The sequence below is a fragment of the Chelonia mydas genome, chromosome 4 (assembly GCF_015237465.2).
Source record: "Chelonia mydas isolate rCheMyd1 chromosome 4, rCheMyd1.pri.v2, whole genome shotgun sequence".
NCBI lineage: Eukaryota > Metazoa > Chordata > Testudines > Cheloniidae > Chelonia > Chelonia mydas.
In genome coordinates, this window is record NC_057852.1 from 68,514,135 (window position 1) to 68,542,024 (window position 27,890).

Consider the following 27,890-nt stretch of genomic DNA (forward strand, 5'->3'; position numbering starts at 1 on the left):
CATGAAAATACATTAGAAGATACAAAAGGCCTGCCATTAGTTTTCGCTGCACAGTTTTGAGCCATGTAGAGATTAAAACATACATTTTTGTATCTAGTTATTATACTGTCACATTTATAAAGAGCATTTCAAGAAAAAAATATGGACAAAGAGATACCAAGCAGTAATTTATTCAGTCATAAATTTGCTTGTTAATCATAAAGCATGAAAGATATTTGAACTAACTGGATGTGTTGATTATCAACTCCATTGCCTTCAGCTGAAAAGAACTGTCAAATGTCATCAAGTGTGAGCCTCTTTTCTACTGCATCTTGGTTTTGCAACAACTGTTACCTCTAATAACAGTATAACTATTCTATGCTGCTTGCAAGATTCATAAAACTGAGACTGATTAAACTGTCAATGATGACATCAGCACGTTGTCAGAAAGAGTCTGAAAATAATCTGTCAGTAGCTGATGCCTGAAGAAATAAAACAACAAATGTTTAATCTTTTTTAATATCCAAGTGTATTGTGATGTTGTTTCTGAAGATATCTCAAAGGCCAACAGAGAGACTATTCAGTGTGGAACTGTGTCCTCATTTTTCATTTATTTGTATAGTAAAAACTATTTTCTGTCAAACTGGTTTTAAAGTAATTTGCTAGTTATTCAGATATCTCTATATTTTAGCTCTATTGAGTTCAAATTTTATGCATGTTTCTGCTTCTGTCTTTTGTGGACTATGCTTTTAAAAGTGATTTCTAGGTTTGAAGTGATAATATTAAGTACACATAAACATGTACAAATACAATATCATGGTGATACTTTAATATAATTAAAATATAAAAGATATTCATCTTAATTCTTAGCCAATTATCATAATTAAGATCAGCATGACATGGAGTCCAAAAATAACAGAAGATCATAGTTTAATTGTTAGGCCGGCTAGTTGAGTAGCATATTTTTTGGATTCAAAGAAACTACTAAATGGTAACCAGCTAGCAAAAATGCCGCATATATTTCTGGGTATCAAGGTTTATAAGTTTCTTCATAAGGAGAACAGCCCATATTTTGTTAAATAAGGAGAAATCCTAGTGCCATTTAAATTAATAGCAGTTTTGCTATTGACTTCAATGGGACCAAGGTTTTACTCAGAGAACACGAGAGAAGAACTTAATATGCAGTTACAGGGCCACTCCCTGCCCTGAGAGAAAACATTCCTAATATCTGCATGATTTGGGAGTTGCAACTAAGAGGCCACATTTTTGAGCTTTACAATTATTTAATATTGGAGGGTCTACTAGCTGCCAGATAACACTGCATTGTAAGTTATTTAAATAAAAGTTGTGGACTTGGCCTTTCGTCCAGTTGCCAAGGTGCTTATGCTATCTCTGTATCTTCCAAAGTGGCATCAGCAATATTTATTTGCTAACATGAGAGCCAAGAGAGCTATTTCAGATTATGCCTAGCATATACTAAGTTGCTATACAGCATCACACGCTACTGGTACAGAAAACTGCTCATTACGCCTCAATGTATATTGCTATATTTGTTTTAATAAAAACACAAATTTTCTCTGCTAATCTCTAGTACATGCAGTGCTGTTGTAGCTGTGTTGGTCCCAGAATATTAGAGAGACAAGGTGGCTGAGGTAACACAGTATGTTGTATGTGGATTAATTTAAGTTGCTACACATATGATGACAAAAGTATTCATACAATCCTAAAGCAAAACACACATATAGTTTGCCTTCTTATATTTTGAAATCAGTCACCAATGATTAATTTATATCTTTCTACTTTTAAAATGGCCTGAATGGTGTTAAGTGCTGTGAAAATAAATAATCATAGTGAATACTTGTATTTTAGAAAAAAAGATTACTATAGTGTAATTATTAAATTACAACATAAGATCAGCTGGATACCTTACTAGAAGCTGCAAATGTTTGACTGAATTAAAAACCAACTACTGTATGTTTGTTTTTTTATTTAACTTGTTTTTGGTAGAACATAGAATATAATCTAAAGTGTTTATGATTGAGATTTCAGAAATGATTTTACAGTTAACCTGGTTGTTTTCTATGGGATTTAAGAATTGAGATATTTTATTAAACTCCTCCCAGTGTAGTTACTATAGAATGTCCAAAGGGCCATTACTCTGATTTTGCAACAATGAAATCAATGGAAGATTTGTCTTTCACTTCAACAAGGGCAGGACCAGACCCCTTAGAAGTGCCCCTTTCCAACAGCTAAGGAACAAGACTACAGGCAACTTAAAGGTCAATAACATAACCATCCAGAGACTTGTTAAAACGTCAAAGAGAACCACACACATCAGCTATTGATTCTTTTGGTAAGACAAGATTTCGCAAATGTTAAGACCAAAATACATTCACAGAGTCATAAATTTTAAGGCCAGAAGGGATCATTATGATCTTCTAGTCTGACCTTCTGTATACCATACACATAAAATTTTATCAAGTAATAGCTCCAAGAGATCCATAACTTCTGGCTGAGCTAGAGCATTTTTTTAGGAAGACATCCAATTTTAATATTTCCATGACTTAAAAAAAAAAACACACACACCTCCTCTAAGTCACCTGTGGTGTTTGTAACCCAATCGTTACTCCACTGTCCTTGGATATGACAATTTGCAAATGAAATAGATTAGAAACTCACTAAACCCCAAACTGACTAATCTGTTATATTGTCCAAATTGAGAAAAATGCAAAAAAAAATTACACTACCTAGTGAAAAAGAAATTAGATTTAATTCCCCCCCCCCACATATGTTAATAGACGTTATTTGTATTGTGCCATAATATCTCTAATCTGGGACCGCCAACACTCAAAGATATTAATAAATATTATATTATATACAAGACATAATAGAGACAGTACCTGTTGGGGAATTAATGGGCACCCACCTTATAAAATGGACCATGACATGGGACCTGGGAGGCAAAAGGGTTCTGGACTGAAACCAAAACCCAACACATGTAGTGGGCCCCTTAGAGTTAACCTACCCCTGCTCAACACATCTGAGAGAGAGTCTGAAGAGGAGGACACTATCACGTTGTATCCTAGAATGGAGACCAGATTCCTGCCTCGATTGGCTGAACCCAGTGAGAGCTCCACTTCTTCAGCCCTAAACCCCATGGCGGAAGCATTTAGGCTCATGGCTGGCACATCCATGAGACCAATAAGACCAGCCTGAGATGATGAGTCTGCCCCTCCAGCATTCCTAGGCCACTTTGAAGAAAAACAGACCTATGATGACACACCTAGTTGTTTGACAGTGGGGACATACAGGTGAAAGATATCCCTGCAGTACTAGAAGAGGAGACGCAGGAGCCTATGTCAGTAGCTGAGGGACCCTTAAAGGAACCCACACCATCGCTACTCCAAGATGAAGTCCTCCCTGCCCCTGAAATGCCCACTTTCAACAGCGGGGAAGTTGTGATAAGCCATGAGCTTCAATGCCCCTCAACTTTATGGTCTTGATTCAAAACCCACTGAAGTCAATGGAAATACTCCAACTGACTTTAATGCATTTGTGTCAGGCTGTAGCAGAAATATATATTGTTTACTCCTTTTCTTTTGCAAATGGACTAAAATACAGACTGACAAGCATAAGATTTGTTGCTCAAATTTCTCTAAGGCAGAAATGTTATTGAAAAATCTGTCCCCTGTACTGTTGCTTTGAAGCCTTGTTCCATTGTGTCTTTCCATTACTTTATCTGCTTCAAAAGAAAAGAACACAGAGAGTAATTCTATTTTCTTTGTCTTCGCTGAAGCTCAGAGTTTCTCCTTTTTGCCAGTTCAGCATGCATTTTGTTAAAACTGTATGCTGCTTTTCCCCCTTGCCTTCGCAGTATAACAACTTTTAGAAATAAAGTAACTGAATGAAACAGAATGATGAGTGACCTCTGGGATATCCTTTAAAATACAATCCTCTTAAATTGTGCATGTAGAAATACTACAGGGGATGATCAACTTCTTCAAACGTTGACCTTAAAAGAAAATCTGGAAAAATCCTGATTCCTGTGAGACATGGCAAACTGGATTATAAACCTGCTTAAAACTTTCATCACTTCCTAAATTTAGATTAGGAGATAATCCCGCTGAAAAGGCAAAACTGTACACAAATATTTTAATGATTTAGCCCCCTGAAAGCTGGGTTTACATTTATCTTTGTTTACAGACTTCAAGCTACCCCTGTTATGAGCAGAGTACCACAACGGTCTCAAGAACATTATTGGGATTATTAATTGGGACGTTATTAACAGAATAAACAAGGCAGGGACTTTTTGACAAGATTTATTATTCACTGTACATGAATGAAGAATTGTTTCCCTATATATTTGTTTTTTTTTCCTATCAGAAAAATACGTTAATACTAGCAAAACCCAATGCAGATCTGTTTTTCAGAGCCACTCAACTTTAGGAGATAGTTATGTGTTACAGCTGAATTCTTTTCGTTTAGCAGTCAGCCAATTATAAAGGTGCTGCTATGCTAATGAGGCAGAACTTATAATTGCATATAACTGAGCAACTGTTAATGCTTGCCTGCAAGGTGGCTTTAGCACTTGATCGAGCAGTATCAGCAGGAACAACAGTTAAAATGGATACCACAGCTAATTTCATGGATCTAGGTGCTACAGGGAAGAAGCTGGTATTTTTTGCATGCAGGCTTTAATGTTTTATTTAGTAGATTTATGGCAAGCTAGGGTAGTCTGTGGCTGGGATGTAAAATTTAGATATTATGAAAAAGACCAAAATTAATATTGTATTCCAAGAAACACACAAATAGCACCACAGATGGCTAGTTATATGAAATCATTTACAACCAAACCACAGAATATTTATCCAATTATTCTATTCATGTACATGTCCATAACACACATTATCACAGGAGGGGAAGCAGTGGAGGGGCAAAAGTACATTATCTGAGATTAGTTTTTCTTAGCAAAAGTAACTAAGTGGCATCCAAGGTTCACAGGAAGGTTAGATCTTTCAATGTACCATTGGATAAACACTGGCCATAAAAGTAGCATCTACAGTGCATCAAAAACGTCATCCACCCACCTCAGCGGATGCGGAACTTGATGCGGCCCATGGTAAAGGAGGACAGTGAGGGAGACATTCTCTGATGGACACCAGGTAGCTCCTCTCCACCTTGGAGTCTCTGGAACCCATTGGCCATTTGGGAGGGAGAGCAGCTGATTGGCCAGCATTCCCCAACTCCCAGGATTTAAACTGGAGCATGGGCCGTATGGAGCCTCTTTCAACTCCATGCCTGTGATGACCAGACTACTCACTATTCCAGTAGCAGTCATGAGGCAGAGGAGGACAGCTAAGAATTCTGGAGCTCCTCCCCCTGGAGCAAAGTGGCTTCCCCAGCAGGGGGCTCTCTGCTCTACCACAGGGGTTGGATTCCTGTCCCACAGCAAGGGGGATCTGCCCACTACCAGAGCAGGATTGACTTCAGGAAGGAATTCCAAGTAGGCTTCCCCATATCCTGCCCTTTCTGCTGAAGGGGAGTGGGAAGGCTAGCAGTGTGGCTGAAAGGATAAAATGAATGGTTCCCAGAGGTAAAAAAAGACCTGAGATTTTGCTGAAGGGTCTTGAGCTCATGAGATAGTGAAAGACATGCTGGCCCTTGTGAGCCAAGGTCCCCACCTTTCTGCACCCTCTGTCCTCCTTAAGGGGGCGGGAGGTGCAGGGAGCAGTAGGACTCAGAAGAGTGAGCTGAGTCCTGAGGGGTAGGCTGAGGAAGGCCTACTACAAGTTAGAGGTTATATAGTCAGAGCCCTATAACTCCTGCACTGGAACCACTCCTGGCATAGGAGAATATGGATGATGGGTGGTAGAGCGCCTCATCTGTGTTTAAGTTTAATAAAAGTTGCAGCCTGCTGGTTAAAAATCCATCCATGTGCCTGTCCTCATTTTGCCTCTATATCCAGATAAATGTGACACAAACCAAAACACAATAAACACCCCCAGACTTCAAAAGCATCTATAGTTTGATGACATGAAAGGAATTATATGAGTTAAATATACCTTGTCATTGCTATTAATTAAAATACATTTCCAAAGTGTAGTAACTTAGATTAAGTATAGCTTTAAAACAGGAGTTTTAAATCAAGATGCATCTCCCATTTCCAAAAGCTACCAGGAAAAAAAAAAGGTTAACTGGATATGCCAATTCATAAAGCAAAAACATTATTCCATATGTTCCACAGACTGACATTTGACTAATACTTTTTTTCTGTAGGGCTCCTAGGGGAAAACAAAACAAAACACAAACAAAAAACCCTCATATCACTTTTTTTTAAGAATAGCCAAAAAATTGAAAGATTGGCAATTATGTTTTTGTGTAATAGTCCAGCCTGTAATTTGCTCATGAAGGAAATAAAAATGTGTAGAAGCGCTAATGTCAATAATCTGAGCTCTGGTCTATACTACAAATTGATGTTGGTATAACTATGTTGCTCATGGGTGTGGATTCTCCTTGAGCAATGCAGTTATGCCAGCCGAACTCCTGGTGCTATGGAGACTGGAGGGACACAGCTACTGCCTCTCAGGGAGGTGGAGTATCTATGCCGATGGAAGAAGTTCTCCTGCCAGCGTAGGAAGCATCTTTGCTAAGCACTATAGCTGGTGCAACTGCACCATTGCAGCACTCTAAGTGCAGACAAGCCCTGAGTGCATATTTTCTCAAAGAAGTAAGGAAGTAAAGAAAGAGAGGCAGAGAAGACCCACACATATCTGAGCTACTTACCAGAAAGAATGGAAAAGCTGGTAAGATGGAGGCAGAATTAGCTTGAAAAAGATATTGTATTGTATATTGATATCTAGGAAGACCACCAGCGAAAAGGATGCATATTTGTATACACACACACATACATACTCACACTCTCGGGCCCTGACCGTGTAAATATTTATGAAGGCAAACAGTCCTTTTGACTTAATTTATGTGAATAAAGTTAAGCATGTATGTCCTTGTAAAATTGGGAGCGTCAAACAAAAAAGGGAGACTTGGGGGAAGGTACTAGTGAAGTATACAAGGCCAACAACAACATTGTTTTGTATTTTCTTTGGATCAAACCTTGAATATGTTTGCAGTGGTTTGGTCAGCAGTACACTTCCTACCCCCCACACTAGTGATACAGTAAATTAAACACCTGTTTTTATTCCCCATGCTCATAATCATAGAATATCACGGTTGGAAGGGACCTCAGGAGGTCATCTAGTCCAACCCCTTGCTCAAAGCAGGACCAATCCCCAACCTAATCATCCCAGCCAGAGCTTTGTCAAGCCTGACCTTAAAAACTACAAAGGAAGGAGATTCCACCATCTCCCTAGGTAACGCATTCCAGTGCTTCACCACCCTCCTAATGAAAAAGTTTTTCCTAATATCCAACCTAAACCTCCCCCACTGCAACTTGTTCTGTCATCTGCTACCACTGAGAACAGTCTAGATCCATCCTCTTTGGAACCCCCTTTCAGGTAGTTGAAAGCAGCTATCAAATCCCCCCTCATTCTTCTCTTCTGCAAACTACATAATCCCAGTTCCCTCAGCCCCTCCTCATAAGTCATGTGTTCCAGTCCCCTAATCATTTTTGGCACCTTAGAGACTAACCAATTTATTTGAGCATGAGCTTTCGTGAGCTACAGCTCACTTCATCGGATGCATCACGAAAATGATAGCTCACGAAAGCTCATGCTCAAATAAATTGGTTAGTCTCTAAGGTGCCACAAGTACTCCTTTTCTTTTTGCGAATACAGACTAACATGGCTGTTACTCTGAAAACTAATCATTTTTGTTGCCCTCCGCTGGATGCTTTCCAATTTTTTCACATCCTTCTTGTAGTGTGGGGCCCAAAACTGGACACAGTACTCCAGATGAGGCCTCACCAATGTTGAATAGAGGGGAACAATCACGTCCCTCGATCTGCTGGCAATGCCCTTACTTATACAGCCCAAAATGCCGTTCGCCTTCTTGGCAACAAGGGCACACCATTGACTCATATCCAGCTTCTCGTCCACTCTAACCCCTAGGTCCTTTTCTGCAGAACTGCTGCCTAGCCATTCAGTCCCTAGTCTGTAGCAGTGCATTGGGTTCTTCCGTCCTAAGTGCAGAACTTGTTGAACCTCATCAGATTTCTTTTGGCCCAGTCCTCTAATTTGTCTAGGTCCCTCTGTATCCTATCCCTACCCTCCAGCGTATCTACCACTCCTCCCAGTTTAGTGTCATCTGCGAACTTGCTGAGGGTGCAGTCCACGCCATCCTCCAGATCATTAAGCATTTCTCTGGAATCAGAAGAGACATTTTGAACTTTGCATTTCACAGCACACAATGGAATTTGTTTTCAAATCCTTTAAGAAAAAGGCAGTTGGATGACCAAGCAAGCTGATCACCTTTTCCTTGTATAATGAGGCTTTGGCACATATGGATAAAAATGGTTGATGAACCTTAGCTCAAGTGGAATATTAGTTTTGAATATGGAGGTCTGCTTTACAACAAATTAACATTTTTATTTTTTACACCTTAACAAAAATAACTATAAAAACTCAGATATGGGCAACATGTCCCTAGCAAATTCTTCCATGTGTTGAGTTGGCATAATTAGCTATCACTCTTTATTTCTGCTAATTTTAATGTGATAATAATAACAAATATTAGCAACAGCAAACAAACATTTTGCACTTATATAGTCCCAGGAGCTCAAAGGGCTTTAAAAGACTGAAGCAAGCCTCAGAACATCCATCACTTTCCCAATCACTGAAACACAGCACTGCACCTATATAAAACAGACAACAGCAACACCATAGTGGAAGGCAGGAAATGAAGAGTATGTCAGAAAATTAGTGAGAACATAATTCCCTTTATTGAAATTTGGCTAGAAAAGAAGCACCATGCAATCTTTAAATAGATGAGGGTAAGACTGGTTTTACATCTCATCTGAAAGAAAATCAGTGAAATGCAGTGCACTGGTCCATTACCAACGCAGAACACTGCTAAACCACCAACACCACTTTCTGCAACACATAGGTCTACTATTAGAGTACTGGTCTGACTCAGGCTGCCTTGCTTATGAGATCTGGCATGATCATAGCACAAAATGACATGATTGTAATTCATGTAAATGACACAATAGCCTTTATGTTTCAAAAATTAGCCAGTGGAAGGAGGAGCAATTAACCTTGCTGAAAATAAAGACCCACAGAAGCTATTTAACTTTGATAAACAAACATGTTCATATTAACAAGAAATTACATACTGACAATATAAAATATAGTACAAGTAAAAATAATGTTGCAGCCATCTCAGGAATGGAAACTGAAACATGACAGTGTTTTGTTAGCTTATTTAACATGTAACATGACTACAGGACAATAATGCTGATTCAGATACTTACCATAGAATCCATACCTCTGCTTATTTAGTCTCAATAGAATGACTGACACAGATTTACAAAGCACTTTAACGAAACCTCAGAGTGCCAAAGCCCCCTTCATGTACATAATTAAGGCAATTATAACCATTATAATTGAATCCAACACCATTTTAATGGTCTGAACCATATTTATGTTTCCAGTTTTATAATCCACACATCCTAAATTCCTAACTAAAGGGGGCTCTTATGACTTACCTAAACTAGTTTAGTATATGTAAGCTTCATCTGGCCTACCAGTGCCTAACAAGCTACCCTTTCATAACAATTTAGTGGTCTGGGGACTCCACTTTTGAAATTGCTTCACTAATTATCTAATACCCTAGGTTAACATTACTGATATCAAACAATTACACAACATTAAAAAGCATTAACTATTTTCTTTCAACACAGCAATTTCTCTAATGTTCCCTCTTGCTCTGACACCACACACACACATACTCACAAATATGGATCCAATAAAAAAGAAAATTCACGTAGGAATATATTTTTTTTTCTCCTCAGAGAAAAAGTTGATCATGGGATCGTTTGCTTTGAAACAAGAATACATACACAATATATATATATATATATATATATAACATCAGCAGGCTAATCAGAACTTTAACAGTAAACAAATTCATATCACAGTCCTGTGCATGCATTTTCCTTTATAAACAGCAAGTCAGCAATCTTTAGCTAGTAAGGAAGCAGCTTTACATGTTAATATCCTAAACAACACCCCAGATATCTTGAGTTTTTATGTAATGTGAATTAAAAAGAGTGACTGCATCTGACCTGAAAAGTCAGAATTCTCAAAGAAGTTGGTGAATGTTTTGGAAAATCATTTAGACAGTATATTGAAGTGGTCTTATCAAAAGTATTTACATACATGTGTGGTGATCACATTGCTAATGCAATAGATACTGTTATGCTGGATGCTGGGTGGTTCCCAAGAATAGATATTTGATTTACGGCCAGTCACAAATCTTGCTGAATCTAGCAGGTGTGATAGCTGCCTTCCATTCAGACTAAATGAGAGAAAAGTTAAATGCCCCATTATTTAGTAACAGTTGAAACAACAGAAGCCAACAACCAAATCACAGACCAACATGGCAAGACTGGAGGAGAAGCTAAGCCATATGGCCTGAATGGCCATCGGTCCCCTGAGGTCTGAACGCATACCTACTGGCTGAGTATTGTTTGGTGGAACTGTGTGTATCTGTGAGTCAGAAGCAGCCAGAGAAGAGAGCAGAAAGCCAACAAGAGAAGCATGGGTAACCTGGCCCTTAGAGAAAGCCAAGGGAGAGTGAGAGACAGTTTTTTGGCCAAAGTGTTAGCTGGAAGGAGGTTTGGAACTGTGAGCAAAGAAACTGCCTCCTCTTGTTTTATTCCCATTGTGTTGAGGGAAACAGGACTTAGTGTACCTTCTTTATAAATAATCAGGATTCCATCCTGATACCAAATTCCGTCATCAATTTCTCCTCCCAAGAGAAACAATCTGCAAGACCCTGAATATTGGCTAACAGCTCAGACTAAAAAGGCTTATGATATTTTAGACTAGAAAATTGATAAAAGGAGAAAAGAAACATACAGAATGTCAAAGAGCTTCGTACAAAAATGTACACGCAAAATATTCTCACTCTTAAAATTATTTCTTCACAAAAACGGCTTCTTAAGTTAAGTTTTAACTCCCACAAGTACTTATTGTGCATCTCACCATCCCTATAAAATTCACTTGATCTTGTCAACATTACAAGGGTCCTCTTTCCACAGACAAACTATTATTGAATGAGTTTTGGAAGATACAATATGGGGCACAAACTGGTTTTTCACAAATATCTGGTACAAATATCTTTTATTTCAGCTGGATTCTTCCCTCTGATATATATTACTGTGGACATTAGAATCTGTTTCCCTACCCCCATAATTCATCTACTCGAGTTCCCAATGTTAGTCATCTACACAATACAGGATTTACAGGAATTTTGCATTCATGTCTATGTTTCAGAGGAGTAAAAAGTCAATTGTCATTGCTCAACACGTTATCTGCTCTTTTGTATCACTGATTTTCCCTCCACTCCCTAAATGGCATAAATGTAACTAGAATGTTTTGGCGTCATTGTTTTACTTTATATGAAGGATGCTTGTTTTCTACAAGACAGATATTTGTGACGGGGCAAGGCCAGATGGCTATAGAAAAGTAGTGGGAGATCAATATATTAGCTCCAGGCTAAACAAATCACTGGTACCAGGTTAAGTGAAATGGAAGCTGCTCCAGGTCAATTAAGACACCTGGGGCCAATTAAGAACTTTCCAGAAGGCAGGGAGAAGGCTAGGTTGATTGGGACACCTGAAGCCAATCAGGGGCTGGCTGAAACTAGTTAAAAGCCTCCCAGTCAGTCAGGTGGGTGTGCATGTCAGGAGCTGTGGGAGGAAGTTGTGCTGGTGGAGAGGCTGAGTAGTACACACCATATCAGGAACAAGGAAGGAGGCCCTGAGGTAAGGGTGAAGTGGAGCTTGAGGAAGTGAGGGCTGCTGTGGGGGAAGTAGCCCAGGGAATTGTACATATCATGTTTCTAAAAGGTCAGCTACCATAGCTGATACTATTAGGGTCCCTGGGCTGAAGCCCGGAGTAGAGGGTGGGCCCGGGCTCCAACCCCACCTTTGCCCCCTGATTAATCACTGAGACTGGGAGACAACAGAGACTGTGCAAGGAAGGATAACTTCTCCTCACCTCCCTTGCTGGTTTATGATGAAAATGGCTCAGTAGACTGTGACCCTTGTCTCTCGAGAAAGAAGGGTTATGTGGAGGGTTGCAGTGAGCCTCTGAGGCTAGTGAAATCTGCCAGGAAATGTGGGACCCATGGTGAAAGGACAGAGCTTTGTCACATGTTTTACTGCCATTTCCTGTCCCTAACACACTCTTCCCCCCCCCCCCAGAAGTGAAGAAATCAGGAGATTTTCCATTAATTTTTTTTTATCAGTAGGTCATTTTTCAACAATTTTTTTTTGACCAACTCTAGTTCTTATAAGTCTTTCTTAATATGGTAGATTTTATATGTTGGAGATCTGAAATTTCATCCACATAAAGCCACAGTACCCATGCCTACGTGCAGGTGAAAGGCAATGGAGGCGAGAATAGACTTTGGGAGGTGAAATCCACTCACAGGCTGGGCCTATGGTATAGAGCAGTGCTACAATTTCCCAGTCCTCCAGTCTATGGCAACGCTCCCTGTGTGTCACTCTTGTACTATGCGTGTGGAAGTGGGGTGCTGTTTGACTAAGTAAATATGGATCCCTTGGCTCACCTTCACTGATCAACTTTGTCTTAATCTGCAGTATGTGAGGCTAGTACAGAGACACTTTTCTTCATGTGCAAGGGCAATGGAAGCCTCTCTATTAGAAGCCCTAACACAGAGCTTATGTAGCGTGATGGGTCTTTTGCTAGCATTCTGCATCTGGGTGAATTTCACCCAAAGGATATCTGTGCAAAAACAAATATCCTTACTTCCGTGCTTTTCAAGATATGGTACAGAGCTGCTATATTTTTATTCTTCTTAGAAATCTAAATGAGATTCATACAGAACTTTTGAACAGTGGGGGAATAAACAATAAAAATGTCTCCATTAAAGCTTCCACTATTCCACAAACACTGAAGTAAATGTCCATGTTTGGCATGAATAGGAAATGGCATTCTTATATAAATACAACAATAAAATCTTATTGTACTAGCAATTTCCCTTTATATCATATCACATTCCTACTGTAACACTGGTAATCAGTTTTAAATTACAAATGAATATTACTGAGATCACTTCACTACTCTAGTAAAATGAATGTTATTATAAAAATTTGTAAAGCAATAATTTTTTAAATTTAACAATAGCAGTCTATATTACAGAACTATCATGCAGAAAATGGACTATGAAGCAGTTATAACACCAAAGGAGAAAGAGATTCTTTGTCAAAATTACAGTCCAATATCAAGGCATAAGAGTTTGAAATGAGGGCACAAACAAACTGCCACAAAAGACCCACATTTTAAAAGTTCAAAATTGTAAATGAGTGAATTAGTAAAGGCAAAAATGTTTTGGTATATATGTAAAGATTTGAAATAGAAATGTGATGTTGAACTTATTTAAAAGAAAATATTTTGCATAAATATGATACAAAGCAAAAATGTTAAAACTGACATTTACTGCTAAATTAATTGTCACTGGAAACAGAATTAGATTAATAATAAATTGCATTTCTAGAACTCTTTTCACTGTGTCAGCTCATAGTACTTTATCAGCCTTAATGGACTAAGCTTCATCATCTCTGTGCAGACAGTGAAACTGAGTCACAGGCAGCACAAGGGTCTGATCCTTTTCCCACTGAAATCAACAGCAAAATGTCCATTGACTTCAGTGTACAGGATCACGCCTTAAGGGAGCTAAGCAAGCCTATGGCACAGACAAGACAAGATATCCAGTCTAACTCCCAGTCCTGTGCGTTAGCCACAAGACCATCTACTTCAGATGCTGCTTGGTGTTTAATTTCAGTATAAACTGCTTTACTGCTTTCAGTCAATATTGTATTGTATGAGACATCTTATGGTAATGAACTAAAAACCTGAAATGCAGATAGAAAGAAGAACAGTGCAATAAAAAATTGACCAAAACAAGGGCTGATTCAGCTAATAGCGTGTGAAAGATTTCCAATAAGCAAACCTGACTTAATGCTGCTGCTTTTGAAAATGCCCACTCATTTATTGAGCCTCTTCTCCTAAGAAAGAGGACCTCTGAAATGGCAACAGTTTCTCCATCCTGAAAATAAGCACACCTCTCTTAAAGGCATTTGTTGCCAATTTAATACACCTTTTTGGGGGGGGAAAGCCAGTATTTTCTATAATCGATTTATCAGTAATACACCACCACTTATGGCATTCCTATTTTGTGAAATATATTCAGAACTCATGTTAATTCATATGAGTAGATTTCTGAATATAAAACCAAGACACATCATAACATGAGAGCCTGCTTACTGTAGGGGTTCATTTTTCTGGATTTGAAGTCTTAATCTTGAATATAAAATAAAAATCTAAACATTTTTAGATCGGAATCTAACCCATTTTCTTATATAAATGGCTTCATTTGGCCACCCCATAGCTAATCATTAATGTTGTCAGGTCTGACTAGTCTAGTGTATATTTTAAGGCATATGGAGGTCATTCCTAAGTTAATTTTATAGAGAGAATAAAATGTACTGTTTTTCCTTGAAAGGTAATAATGCAAAGTAGTGATTAAGAGGTTATTGCAAGTGTTACTCTCATCCCTCTAATTGTACATTTGTGATTTTGGGAAACTGTTCCACTTTCTCTTTCAATACAAACAGCAGAAAAAATGGTTTATTTGGTATCCACACCTGTATGATGTAGCAGGGTTTTTACTCATATAGTAAGAAGATAGTGCCATGTGTATAAAAACATAATGAGGCTTTCTGGGAATGCTGCTATGCAATTTGTTTAAAAACACTAATTAGCTATATTTGTGTTTTAAGTAGCAATGTACACAACAGGACCCACTTCGCTGTTAATCTAATTGTATGTGTGTTCACATCAAGTTTTCCCATCTCCTGTAACCTACATAACCTAATATAATGGTGCTCCTGGAACTTATTTGCTAAAACTGAGATTAATTGAGTGACAATATTCAGCACATTACGGTGTCCCCTTGCCAGGCTTCCTACATTCATATGCTTAATGCCCCTCAACGCTTACAACAGATGAAGGCATTTTCAGTAGGACACTTTGCCTTTTGGCTTCACATTGGCAGAAGAGTACTCTTAAAAAAAAATCATGCCAGTGGTGGTAGTTGTCCAGGCTACATATGAATTCCTCCTTACATGACAAATTAATGAAGGCTCCTTTTTCTCAAGAAGCCTCTTACAATACAAACTTTAATTGACCTGTTACCACCAATCTTAATGGGGAGTTATTCAAAACATTCCCAAGAGTGAACACTTCTTTCTGGGTGGCTAGTGAACGTGGGAACTCTATTCATTATTCATAAGGACACGGTTGGTCCATAAGAAGAGCACAACCGATATGCACCCATCCAGAGCCCATTTGGCCAGGTAAGTCTGCCATCCCCAGCAGTTGTAAATGTAGTTAATAGGGCAAATCTCATTGACAAGAACACTTCAGACCCCTTCTGTAGTCTCTCCTGACACTCAAAATCTCAGGATCTGGTGTCAATGCCAGATTCAGTATGGATCTCATTACAGAGGTGGGAATCCTATGTACTTCCCATCTACATGCCCCTCCAGACTCAACAGTGGAATGAATGCAGCCACATCTGATAATAAGTTTCCTGGCTTGGATGGAAACATCTATCCATGATAAAAATATTTGGTCCAGACAGGAAAGAAAACACACCAGCCATTTACAGCTTTGCACAGTAAGACTTTTTGTACATCTAATATTAATTTATTCAGACAGTGAGGCTTCAGTCACTCATATACACAAGACAGGGATGGAAGTAGAAGCAAATGTCTGCCTTATAAGGGAGTGTCACTAGATTAAATGGGTGGAAAAGCACTTGGAGTTAACCAGAGTCAGTCATCTCCACTCAGAGTGGCTCAACTTTCAGTATTTCCCCCAGAGGGAGAATAAGCTTCTCTCTACAAGATTTCACATGCCACAGCCTCTGCCTACTTCTAACCATCCTCAGAGATTTCTTCAAATGTCGTTTGGTTACAGAGTACTGAGTGTGGCTATCTTGCACCTGTGTTCCTACCCTCCTGTCATTTAGAGTTCCTTTGCCTCAAGTCTAGATTTCTGCAGAGTGTCTATCACTCCAGAAGTTTACTTCATGTCAATATTATAAGCTTTTGACCAATAGTTTTGTCCTGCTATGGAAGGTGGTTATAAACAGGGATACTAAAAATCAATCTGCCACAGAAAAACACAGAATTTGCACTTTTACAGATTATCTTTAGTTTTTCCATTTTGTGAAAAAATAAGAACATACACAAAGGTGGGGCTCTGGCTGTCAGTTTAAAAATTGTAAATATTTCAATAAAACAGTGTGTTCAACTGATATCTATATATATTGTTACAGAAACTAAAGTTCAGTGTTTCGTTGTAATCGTGGATTTTTCCTTTTTTTTTTTTTTAAATCAGAATTTTGTTTTTTGTTTTTAACCACAGAAAACTAGGATCCCTCATTATAAATATAGAGGTATTCAGTAAAGGAAGTCCAACTAAAAAAATCTTCACAGCATGAGTCACATAAGACGGGGACCAACCTATATTACAGACTGAGGTAAAGACTCTGCAGAAATCCAATATAATTACAACCTCAAAGCTCTTTACAACTCTGTTCCTGTCCTGCCTTACTGCATTACCTCCACCCCAGTCAAAATACCAACAGCCAACATCAACTGCTCAGTTCTCCATTTAAAGGTAGCGTATATTTACTTTAACATTGTGTGTGTGTACACACACACACACAATGTTAAATTATATATATAAAAAAGCAAATGTATTTTAGATTGCACATAATTAATTGTTTCCCTTATCATTTAGATATTGTGTGCTTTCATAGATTGTAAGCTTCTTGAGGTAGGACTACTGTCCTATGTTTGTACAGCTAATAGGGATCCCGATCTGCATTATAGCTATAAAATAAAAGTATCAGTAAATAAATAATAAGCACAAATTTGCTTTTCCTTGCCCACATTTCCCCCTCTCATGCTCTGCATTTATACTGTTTGGTTATTATAATTTGCTTAGGGCCATGACAGCTGCCCTTGATATTTTTATTCCTTTTTGTGAATGAACTGAAGCATTTAACAAACCCAGCCCAACACCTCCTCAGTCTTGTGCTTGGCAGCTGGTATCAGAGGTGTCGATCCTAGGTTCTATACTCTATCCAACTCACAAAAGGAAGATTAATCTATTTTGGTACTTTTGAAATATATTAATGTACTCATTTTATTTCCACCTTCCTTCAAACCAGATGTGATTTAGTCAAGTATGTACCCTGATAATCAAATCCAGTCAGACCATCTCCTAATTTCAGAAACTTCCTGGTACATTATTTTTCGCTTAGGAGCTGTGTCTCTGTATACTTACTTATTTGGTTTCCTTTTTTAGCTTTTATCCAGATAGCAATAAGTGTCAATTTGTGGTTCAAAAATAAATGAAAAATACAGCTCACTTCACTTTAGTCTTCAATATTCTTTTTCAGTTCTGCATATTATCAACTATCCACATATAACATTTTGTAGAAAATGACAAGGAGACTACACTTAATTGTAGCGGTTAATGTGGCATAAGGCTAGAGAGTGGGGTCACACACATTTTCAGAGGTAATTCCCTATAATTAGACCTGTCACATTGGTTGAACAATCACCAAAGTACAGAGACATGGTTTCTATAATCTTTAAAATATATTTTTACCTCCTTTTCAAACATGCTAAAAGAAAGAACTATAAAATGATATAGAAGGATTTGGACAGAACTTTGCAATGAAGGGATCTGCAAAGGAGAAGAGATCTGACACCCTGACTCTCAACCCCCCCCCCCACCCCCATCCAAACAAACACACAAAAAATCCAACAGTGAAGATCTGACAAAAAGTCAGGAGTAAGGCCCCACAGCTTCATCTGTTCAAGACTCCTGACAGCCTAACAAGTCAGCTAGGCTATCTGACAAAGTGCTCTGCCTGATTGGCTGAAGAAGCTAGCAGGCTTGTTCCTAAGCCCAGCAGCAGCAGCAGCTCATTAGCTGCTCAATGAACAGGCCCACGGACTCTCTGCCTCCCACTCCTCATCTCTCTCCAAGCTTTGCTCTGGCTTTGCGCCTTTATTGCTCCATCCTGTACCCAGCCTTGCTCCTGCCTCAGAACCAGCCCTCCTCCTGCCTTCCCTGATTCCTGGTAATCTGGTTCTGACCCTTGGCTAAGATTCCTGGCACCGACTCTGTCGCGACCCTTAGCTCTGGCATTTGGACTCACAGCACTAGGTATGATAACCCGTCCAACCTAGTTCCCCAACACAAGATGAGTCATAGTATTACAAGAGTGTGGGGAGGCTGGGAATTGTCCAATCATAATAGTATAGACTGGCTTAGTGTTGAGGCTAGACAAGGACCTTATAAATGCCTACATATGCTTAAAAACAAAACAAAAACTAAATAAGCTTTGTAAATAGGCAAAATCTATTCTAGCATTCCAAAATTTGGTGGAATTAAGAAACGAAGGGGCTTGATCCTTTATCTCTGAAGTAAATGAAAGTTTTGCCATTGACCACAATAGGTGCAGATCTGGACCCAAAGTGAACATGGTGCAATGAAAGGAAATAGTCAAATTCATAAGTATAGAAGGGTATGTCTACACTAGAAATGTAAGTCAACTTGTATTACGTTGACTAACTGAAGTGTTGCATGTCCACACTACCCTTCTCGGGTCAGCGGTGCGTGTCCTCACCAGAAGCACTTCCACCAACCTAAGAAGGGCAGTGTGGGGAGCCGAGAGCCTGGTCCCTGAGCACCCAGCTGTCCCACAGGCTCCAGGAGCCCAGAAACCTGCCTTGTAAACTTCTTGGTTCACCAAGCTGAGAAACTGACAAGGCTGCCCAGCTCCCAGTGGGGAGGTTGGGGTTGCCAGGGCTTCTTGACCTGGCTCCCAGTTGGGTATGGGGTCCATTTTCTCCCTGGCTCCCAGCCAGGGGTATGGTCCAGCAGCCCAGCTCTCCAGAGGAGCAGGGAGCAGTTGGCTCCTGCTGTGAAATTTACAAGACAGTCAGCAGCTGATATAAGGGATGCAGTGTCTACAAAGACACTGTGTTGCCCTAACTACACCGACATACACCTTACGCCTCCCATGCAGGTGGAGTTATGAGGTCGGTGTAGTAGGGCACTTAACTACAGCCTTCCCCCTGCCGATGTAAGACACTGACATAATTAGGTAAATATAAGCTGTCTTATGTCGACCTAACTTTGTAATGTAGTCCAGTCTGAAGAAGTCTGGGCAACATAATTAAGTTGCAACAGACTACAGTCTCAGTGACGAGAAAAATGCACCTAACGACAGATTGTCAATGTGAGTTAACATGGTACTATTCACAGACTGGAGAGTACAAATGAATCTGTACTGGACACAGAAAAGAGAAGGGATTCAAACAGTCATATACTGCCGTTTAAGACTCATGCGGAAAAACTAGGTCAGCAGTAGAGGGGAAAAAAAAAGCAAAATGGGTTAAAAGGTAGGAAGGATTTTTACAAATATATAATGTCAAGTTATTCTAGTTCTACAGAACACATTTTTATCTGAATTAAATTCTTATACACAGTTACATGAAATCTATTAAAGAGACACAGAAGGGCTTTAATACAATAGTGTTTTCATCAACTTCTCTACGATTCCACTATTAACTTGCTTAATTCCCCCTGAAGAAAATTCTGCTGTTTATATTTTAAACTCAATTTGGCTGAACAGGAACATGAATTAAATGAAGTCAAAGTAGCTAGTTGCCACAAACTGCATACTACATCACTAAATTAGTGTGCAAGCACAAGCAGTTTGGTGAATTATGTAACATTAACTTTCAGATACTGTTATTAAACTTATGTTTTATTCATGCCAAAAAAGTTGCTTGGATTCATTAATTAAACTATTTGGTAGTCCAGCTATCTACAATGTGATTATATTTCTCATTTATATTCTTGAGGATACGTCCTATATTCTTTTGAAAATTGCAGAAGCATGACAAAACACTCCCAACCGTTTCAACATGATTCCTAGATGACACTTTGTTGATCAAAGCACAGATGAGCATTGTTAGTCAATCCCCCTCAATGTTCTCTAACACACACAGTGTACTACTGCTGGAGCGTTATGCACTTTTCATGTAAATGACAGCTGAAATATTAGCAATGATACTCAACTTACTTTTACATTTTTCATGTCTCCTGGCCTTTGGCACTGAAAAGAAATGACATTCACATTTTTACGTACTGCTGATCTGCAGCTGTAAGAAAACCTTGTACTCAGTTTGTCCTCACAATCAGGCAGGAGAGGACTAGTTTAAATTCTCACTGCCTTTTCCCTCTACTCAACTGAACATAAATGATCTTTATCCCCTGACAGGGTAAGTCTTTAGGAACAGTTCATTCCTAAGAGTGCTAATTAAAAAACAGTTCCATCTTGTTGAAGCCGCTAACTCATACCTATAATTTATTTTCAGTATTTAGATAATTTTAGTATTAACAGTAGGCTGTGATTGAAAAATTCACTCATCTAGGACAAGTAGGAATTTAGATCAGATGAATGGGCTGGAAAGGAGGCAGGGAGCAGAGGGCTGAGTGCTACTGTTACTTTATTTTAGGCATAGGTGCTGGAAATAAAAGTGATAGGGGTGCTGCTGTTTGGTTCAATAGCTCTCAGCAACCACACTGTACAAATTTTTCTAGCAACCCTGATTGTAGGGAAGATGGGGGCCAGGGGCAGAGCTACCATATGCAGAGGTGAAAATGGCCTCCCAGGGTGAAGCCTCTCAGTTGATTCTCCACTTCATACCTACTGCTGGGCAAGCAGGAGACAGGTAGCCAGGCAGGATCATCTCTCTTCCACCCATGGGGGAGTCTCTGGTCTATACTCAGAAATAGCCCTAAATCAGCAATTGGTTACCAGTGATTGGTATCGCTGAACCATGCAGGGACTTGCACCAACTAAGCTAATTGAGGTTTACCCCTGCTTCAGTATTTTTCACCTGAGCTACCAGGGTGAGTAGATGTTGCAGAATTTTTTCAAGCCCTGATAACAGGTACCAAAGCGCAACTAAAAATTAATGTAATTAAAAAACCCTGATGCCTTATTGTAGTGCAGCAGTTTATACTAGAGACAGTATTTATATAACCCTTAGTGATTTTATTGCAGAAAAAAAGGAGTGGAATAAGTGATGTTTTAGCACAGTTTTGTAATTGGTTGTGTGTGCATGTACATGTATCTGTGTTCATTGTGGTTACTTAAATTCATTGCTTAAAATTAACTAATCCAATCTCTTTTTTTTTAAAATCGTAAGAAAAATGTACTTAATCAGCAGCTAATGTTTACAATGGAGGTAAGAATTCTCTACACAATTTAAAATAGCCCATGAAAGTTAATAAATTAGCTTCAGAAAGTACTGATATAATAATATACACCAAGACCATAAATGCTATTTATTTATTCTTTATAACGTTGCCAGAGAAAAATATCTTCAAAAGACCAGTATTCATATATTCCAGCGAGGAAAAATAGCATTTATACACAAAGAGGTTCTTTAAATGCAGAGGAAAGAAAGACAAAGTCCCAGGCTCTAGCTGTGCTGCATTTGGCACACTTAGGAGGTTTGTGCACAAAGGTGAATTTAAACCACCTTTGTGCACCCTCCCAACTCTGAGGTCATCCATCTAGCAGCCACTAGAGCAAACTCCTGCTGTTATATAATTTACACCAGTTTCCTACAGCCACAATGGGCTGTTCCAGCACTCAGGAATCAGCAGAACCTAGAAGGGGTTGGTCACAAATCTTTTTTTACCAACTGTGCGAGGGGCTCAGAAGCACCACAAAGCAACCAAATGCTCTGCTGACTCAAATTTCACAAAAATACTGTGCACCTGGTTCACAAAGTCATCAATGTCTTCTCATTCAGTTCTCACATACAAGCTCACCTTTTCCATGATGCCCTCTAATTGTGAGTACGCAACAATACAATTGTTGCTACTTAAGGATAATTTTTTAAAACTAAGTTACTTCCCACCCTGGATTCTTTAGTGCATCTTTGTCTTCTTGACCTTTAGAGTGAAAGCAGTTTGGAGCAAAGACTGTTTTTTTTTCTGTGTTTTGAGCATGTTGTGTTCAACAAAAATACAAATATCAACAATGGTTTTACACTACAGTTAGCATGGAAAAATATTGTCTTCTACTCTAGCTGTTATTTCAAAACCCACTCTAAGGAAAAAAAACCCTCATTTTTCTTTAGAATAGTCACCATTTAGTGATCACTGTGCTCTTCCATGAATTAAATCATATTCCTCTCTAAAAATTGCCTTTACTTACCTCTCTGACCATTTCTGCCTATAATTGTGGGGTTATCTGAAGAGCACGGGCAACGTCCTTCACACTTCACAGAAATCTGTTTTCCTGAGACGCATGCTTGATATTCTAGTTTGCACTGTAATAAGAGAATGATGAGAATTAATGTAAACATATTTTATAATATAAATTCCAGTTCATTGAATATTTTGAAGGAGCTTTTGTTAGTCATTCATCACTTCTTGTTCTTTGTGGTTATAAATGCAAGAAAAATAACTGTACAGTATATAGGTTTCAGAGTAGCAGCCATGTTAGTCTGTATTCGCAAAAAGAAAAGGAGTACTTGTGGCACCTTAGAGACTAACACATTTATTTGAGCATAAGCTTTCGTGAGCTACAGCTGAATGCATCGATTAAGTGAGCTATAGCTCACGAAAGCTTATGCTCAAATAAATCTGTTAGTCTCTAAGGTGCCACAAGTATTCCTTTTCTTTGTTCAGTATATATTGTCTTTGCACTTTACAGTTTGAATTAAAGATGGATCCAAGCTGTAATGTTCTGTCCTCTAATTTCAGGTGGCAGTTGTTTTAGGCTCTCTACTAATAATGCATTTGTTTAATTACACAGATTCAGTGATATGTACATACTCCACCTTCATGTACAACACTGACACTGTGAAGACACTAAATATGGGCCAGGCTGTGAATCACTGAAATATAGCTACACAGGAAAGTAAAGGGAAATAAGCCCCTTCCTCCTTTGTGCAGCCATATTAGGGCTCCCTAAATCATAGTTCCAGGCAAGGAAGACTAGATTAAGAGTGCCACTGATACTGTAAAAATGGTGCCTGTCCAGATTTTCTGTTATTTGTCTTACATCCTGCAACATCCAGTCACAGGTATGACAATTCCCTACGTTATGTCAAGGTTTTGAAGATATAGTAAACTATTGACATCAACTCAGTAGATTCATGTAAAGTTCTGTAATGATAGTAGTCTTTTCTTCTGTTCTGCTTCATGGCATAGAGAATAATACATGTGGGTTCTCAGACTATATTGATTCTACCTGTTCTGTATATGTTAATGATCAATAAAGTAGCAAGGACAGAAACAGGAATCTATTTACAGTGTTTAACAATTCATACCTTTCTATTATTAACACAATAACCTACTCAAAATAAAGCCAGTATGTCATAGACAATACAATTTAATGTATTCCACATAGAGCCCAATTGAAACTGTCACTATCTTCTATGATATAAAACTAAGTTGAAGGTTGCTTAGTTCTGATTTGTACACAATGTGTGTAAAACATGCACAGGGATTATGGACAATACTTAACAATACTAAAACAAAAAACAAATATAATTTCAAAAAATGAAAGTAACATGGACAATACATACAGGTGGATAAAAATAAAATTATGATCATTATTGTTCTAATCAAAAAGTTAAACTCTTCTATATAGCATAAAAAAAATAGGGCCACATTGATCCCATGAACCTCTTCAAACAAAGGTCCGTTCTTGATTTTGGCCTGTAGGATGGTTTGATATTAGGAACAAATCTGTAGTCACCTAGTAAGGAGCTTTTGTGGGATGAAAGGAGGAAATAAAAAAGATGATAGAGAGTATCATCCAGTAGATGATGGAAGACTTCCCTCTGTTCAGTCAGGTGAAGGAGATACAACCCCAACGTTTTTTATTTCAGAGGACAGGTTCAAATGGCAAAGAAAAACATAAGAGGAATTTTCTGAAGTATCATCCAAAGTCAGAGAAAGTCACCATTCTCATACTCCCTGATTCATCTTCTATTTGTTTTAGTTTCATCTGAACCACGCTACATTACCCCAGTGGCTAGGTTCTCCAGCAATCTCTATAGTGACTGCTGACACTGCTTGGAAAGGGCTTTGACTTTCTCTTGCTAACTTCCTTTAAGGTAAGGGGCAGGAAGATGGCAACTTGGGGGAGCACAGATATTTGTTTGAATGTGGGCTTGTGGGAACAGCAGCAGCTTAGGTTGTAAACTTGGTCCGTTATTTCCAGACACAAAAGTATTCAAACTTACCCTCATCTTAGGTTGATTTTAGAATCTATAAGCATGGGAATAGTCACATTTGTTCTACAATTATTGCAATGTACGTATGTTATTTTGATATGAGTTCTGTATTTATCATTCTTGTTACAATGTTAAAAACACTATAAACGAAAAAGCATATGTTTTTCTAACATTCTGCCAAGTTCTACTCCAGAGGCAAGCTGCTTTTAACCTAAGGCAAATTTATCCCTGTTCTCTCTCTCTCTCTCTCTCTCTTCAAAAGCAGGGATCCAGAGGGGAACACTGAGAAGAGAACCCCAGACAGTGGCCACTACTCCTCTAAGGCATCCAGTGGATGCAGCCCAGAGGAACTCTGCCCAGAGATATGACTTCAGCAGGGATCTGAAGTAGGCAATCACAGAGCACCCTGTCCAGCTTCGTCCTCTTGGTATGGTGGATGGCCACCTTGGCCAGTGCCAGAAGGTCTCACAACTTCATGAGGCCACAGATAGGGTGTACATAAATCAGGAGGTGCAGGGAAAAGTGCAGGCAGAACTGGAGGAGGTTTTAAAGGACCTGTAAGAGGGGCTGCAACCTGGTGCACTCAATATAAATGTGTGCCAGGGTCCCTCTCTTGCCACAGAAAGTGTTGAGGCTGCTCCAGGTACATGCCTGTGCTCACAGCTCCATGAAGGAACTGCCAGCTAATATCCCCAGTAGTCCAAGGACCCCAGTGGAATATAGACTAGCCTAGGCCCAAGATTCCCCACCCTCCTTGGGTGGTAAGAGGTCCTGCCACTTGGTGTCGGGGCAGGATATGAGGGTTTGGAATGATAGTAGTGAATGAGGCAGGAGATTACAAGAAGAGAAAGCATGGTCTCATGATGAGTAAGGCAGCTGAATAATTCCCTGGATAATTGGATTCTATTCCTGCCACAGAGTTCCTAAGTGATGCTGGGCAAGTAATGCCAAACTTTTCATAGGGGGTTACTAATTGTGTGTTCTTCATTTTTTGGTGCCCGCCTTAAGACCTTCCGGTCTGATTTGCAGAAGTTCTGAGCATTCATAACTGTGACTGAAGTCAATGGGAGCTGTGATGTGAACTTTTAGATCCACCATGTAGACCTACGTCACTTCATCTCACTAAACACCTGATTGCAGTAGTAGGTTGTCATCCCCTATCTGGATGAGCACTTGATAGGGATGAGACACACTTTTGTTTGTGGATTTCACAGCTATTTGCTGACAGCAGAGGAATGAAATCTCAGGGTCCATCTAGTTTTGGGAGGGGAGTGTGCTGTAGTCGGCACAGGCTCTTCTACCCATTCCATCACCTACTTGACTGCTTCTTCCCCATCCCTTCCAACCTGTCCCTTCCACTCCCTGGCATGTCATCCCAGTCCCATACTCCTCTTCTAGCCAGTCCTAGTTACCACTCCTCAGGCCTCTCATTGCAGTTCCAGTCTTCTTGCCTAGCCAATCCTAGTCTCCCCCTCCCCCGCCCAGACTATGTTCCAGTCCCAATCTCTGCCCCACAATTCCTGATCCCTTTCACCTTGCATAGCCATTCCTACTCTCCTACCCCTCCCAGCTCTTCATCCAATTGCTCTATCTCCTCCCACTGACCTCACTCCCACCCTCCATTCTGCAACCCCTCTGCCTCCCCGTCTTCCTCTCCAGGCTCTTCATCCAAACTCAGTGTCCTCCCCACTTCCTCCATGGCTCCTTATCCTAGCATCTTTTCCCCTTTCCACATTTATCTACCTGGATCCCAATCCCATTCTCCATATCTACCAAGTATCATCTTTTCCCACAGCCTGCAGTCTCAGCCCGCCCCAGGCTCCTTGTTCCATTCAGCTCTCCTCATCAGCTCTGGCTCTGATCTCCTCTGCATTTGAATCAGGCAGCTTCCTCCTCCATTCTACCCCAAGTAGGGTGTGTGTGCCACTGAGAACACAGGAAATGCAGGCACTCTGCACTCAAGTGCCAGTGCCTGGATCTGGCCTGATCCCCAGAAAACCAGAATGGCAATTGTAGGTAAAGTCCTGCTCAGCCCAGGACTGGAGCATGATCAGTGTGTACAGAATCTTTGGAGATTTGCTAGACCCTTGAAGCTAAAAGTCTCTACTCAGTATATGCAAACTGCAGTTTTTTCAAAAGCTTATTTCTTGGCCAGTTTTGAGTAGATTACATGGCAAAAGGCAAATCACTGATGCAAAGGCCCCATTCCCAGTCAAGTTTCAAGTCCCTGCTCCAAAGGACAGGGGCATTAGAGAATTTCAAAGAAAAGTTCACCTGAATTTAACACAGGAAAAACATATATATTTTCCCTAGCCTTATTCTCAGAAATTGCTAGACGATTTTGGCTGAAATTTTCTAAAACAATTCTGCCTGAGTCAAACCCTGCAATGGAAAATTTCAGCCTGAATGGTTAAAGGTTAGCAAACTAATGAGCAACTGAAAACAAGGTCTCTAAATGGGAAGCATCAAGTAACCTCAATAAGGAATGGTGCTATCAGCCCCACCTATAAAGTAAGATTTGTAAAGTGCTCTGATATTCTTTGCAAAGAAAGTTAGACTCAATTACAGACAAAAACACAAAGTTATTTAAGTTGCAAAGTCAAGCACTCAAAAAATAAGAAATGCCAGAATTAAAGTTGCCCACACAATGTTAATTCTGTCCCTGTGTGTATATGCATTATGATGTAGTCTGATTACAGTATCATATACTATTTTTTTCTACACAACTTCCTCATCTAGTGCACAGTATGGACTGTGAATCTGACGTGAATTGAAATCTTGTTGAAATTTCACTGAGGCAAACAGGAACTCTTTCTAGAACATTAATATTAGTACATTAATGAGATACTTTTTAGACAACTCATAACTAGTAATTACACAACTGAAAAAAATTTTTATGTTTGAAAGGTAGCTGTCATCTTTAATTGTAACTTATCTAGGTAATGAAACTTCTTTACAGGCCAGTAATTTATTATGTGGGAATTTATTTTAAAATTAAACAGCGCACTCTGTATAGTTCTAATAAGAAAATGCACTCGTGAGTAATTCAGTTCAGCTGATACTTACTAGTGCATATGTTTCAAGTGTTAAATTGGATTACATATGTCTGTATAGCAGAATTATTTGTCAAAGTGAATAATCTTTAGTCAGAATTACTGACCACTCATGTAGATTATGAATCTAACGCTTGTCGGTGACAAAACAGGGGCAGAGGGAAGGGTACTCGTCCACAGCTCCATGTCTATTCTCAGGCCCTGCTCCTCAGTTCTAACCACGCTTTCTGGTATCTGGAGCAGGGGAATGAGTGATACAGTGTGTCTCGAGCACGGGAGTGGGAGACCCCCTAAGT

The 27,890-nt window shown here is 39.3% G+C and overlaps 1 protein-coding gene across 11 annotated transcripts in view; it reads right to left on the minus strand.

Moving 5' to 3' along the window:
- Window positions 1–27,890, minus strand: part of SPOCK3 (SPARC (osteonectin), cwcv and kazal like domains proteoglycan 3) — a 387,711-nt gene that overhangs the window by 59,999 nt on the left and 299,822 nt on the right. For 6 of the 11 annotated variants that reach the window (XM_043545943.1, XM_043545944.1, XM_007067045.4 and 3 more), the window contains one exon: window positions 22,510–22,624. In XM_043545943.1, the coding sequence (XP_043401878.1) occupies window positions 22,510–22,624 (115 nt within the window). Of the gene's footprint in view, window positions 1–20,358; window positions 20,392–22,509; window positions 22,625–27,890 lie in introns of all 11 variants that reach the window. The other 5 variants (XM_043545939.1, XM_043545941.1, XM_043545940.1 and 2 more) reach the window with 1 other exon arrangement.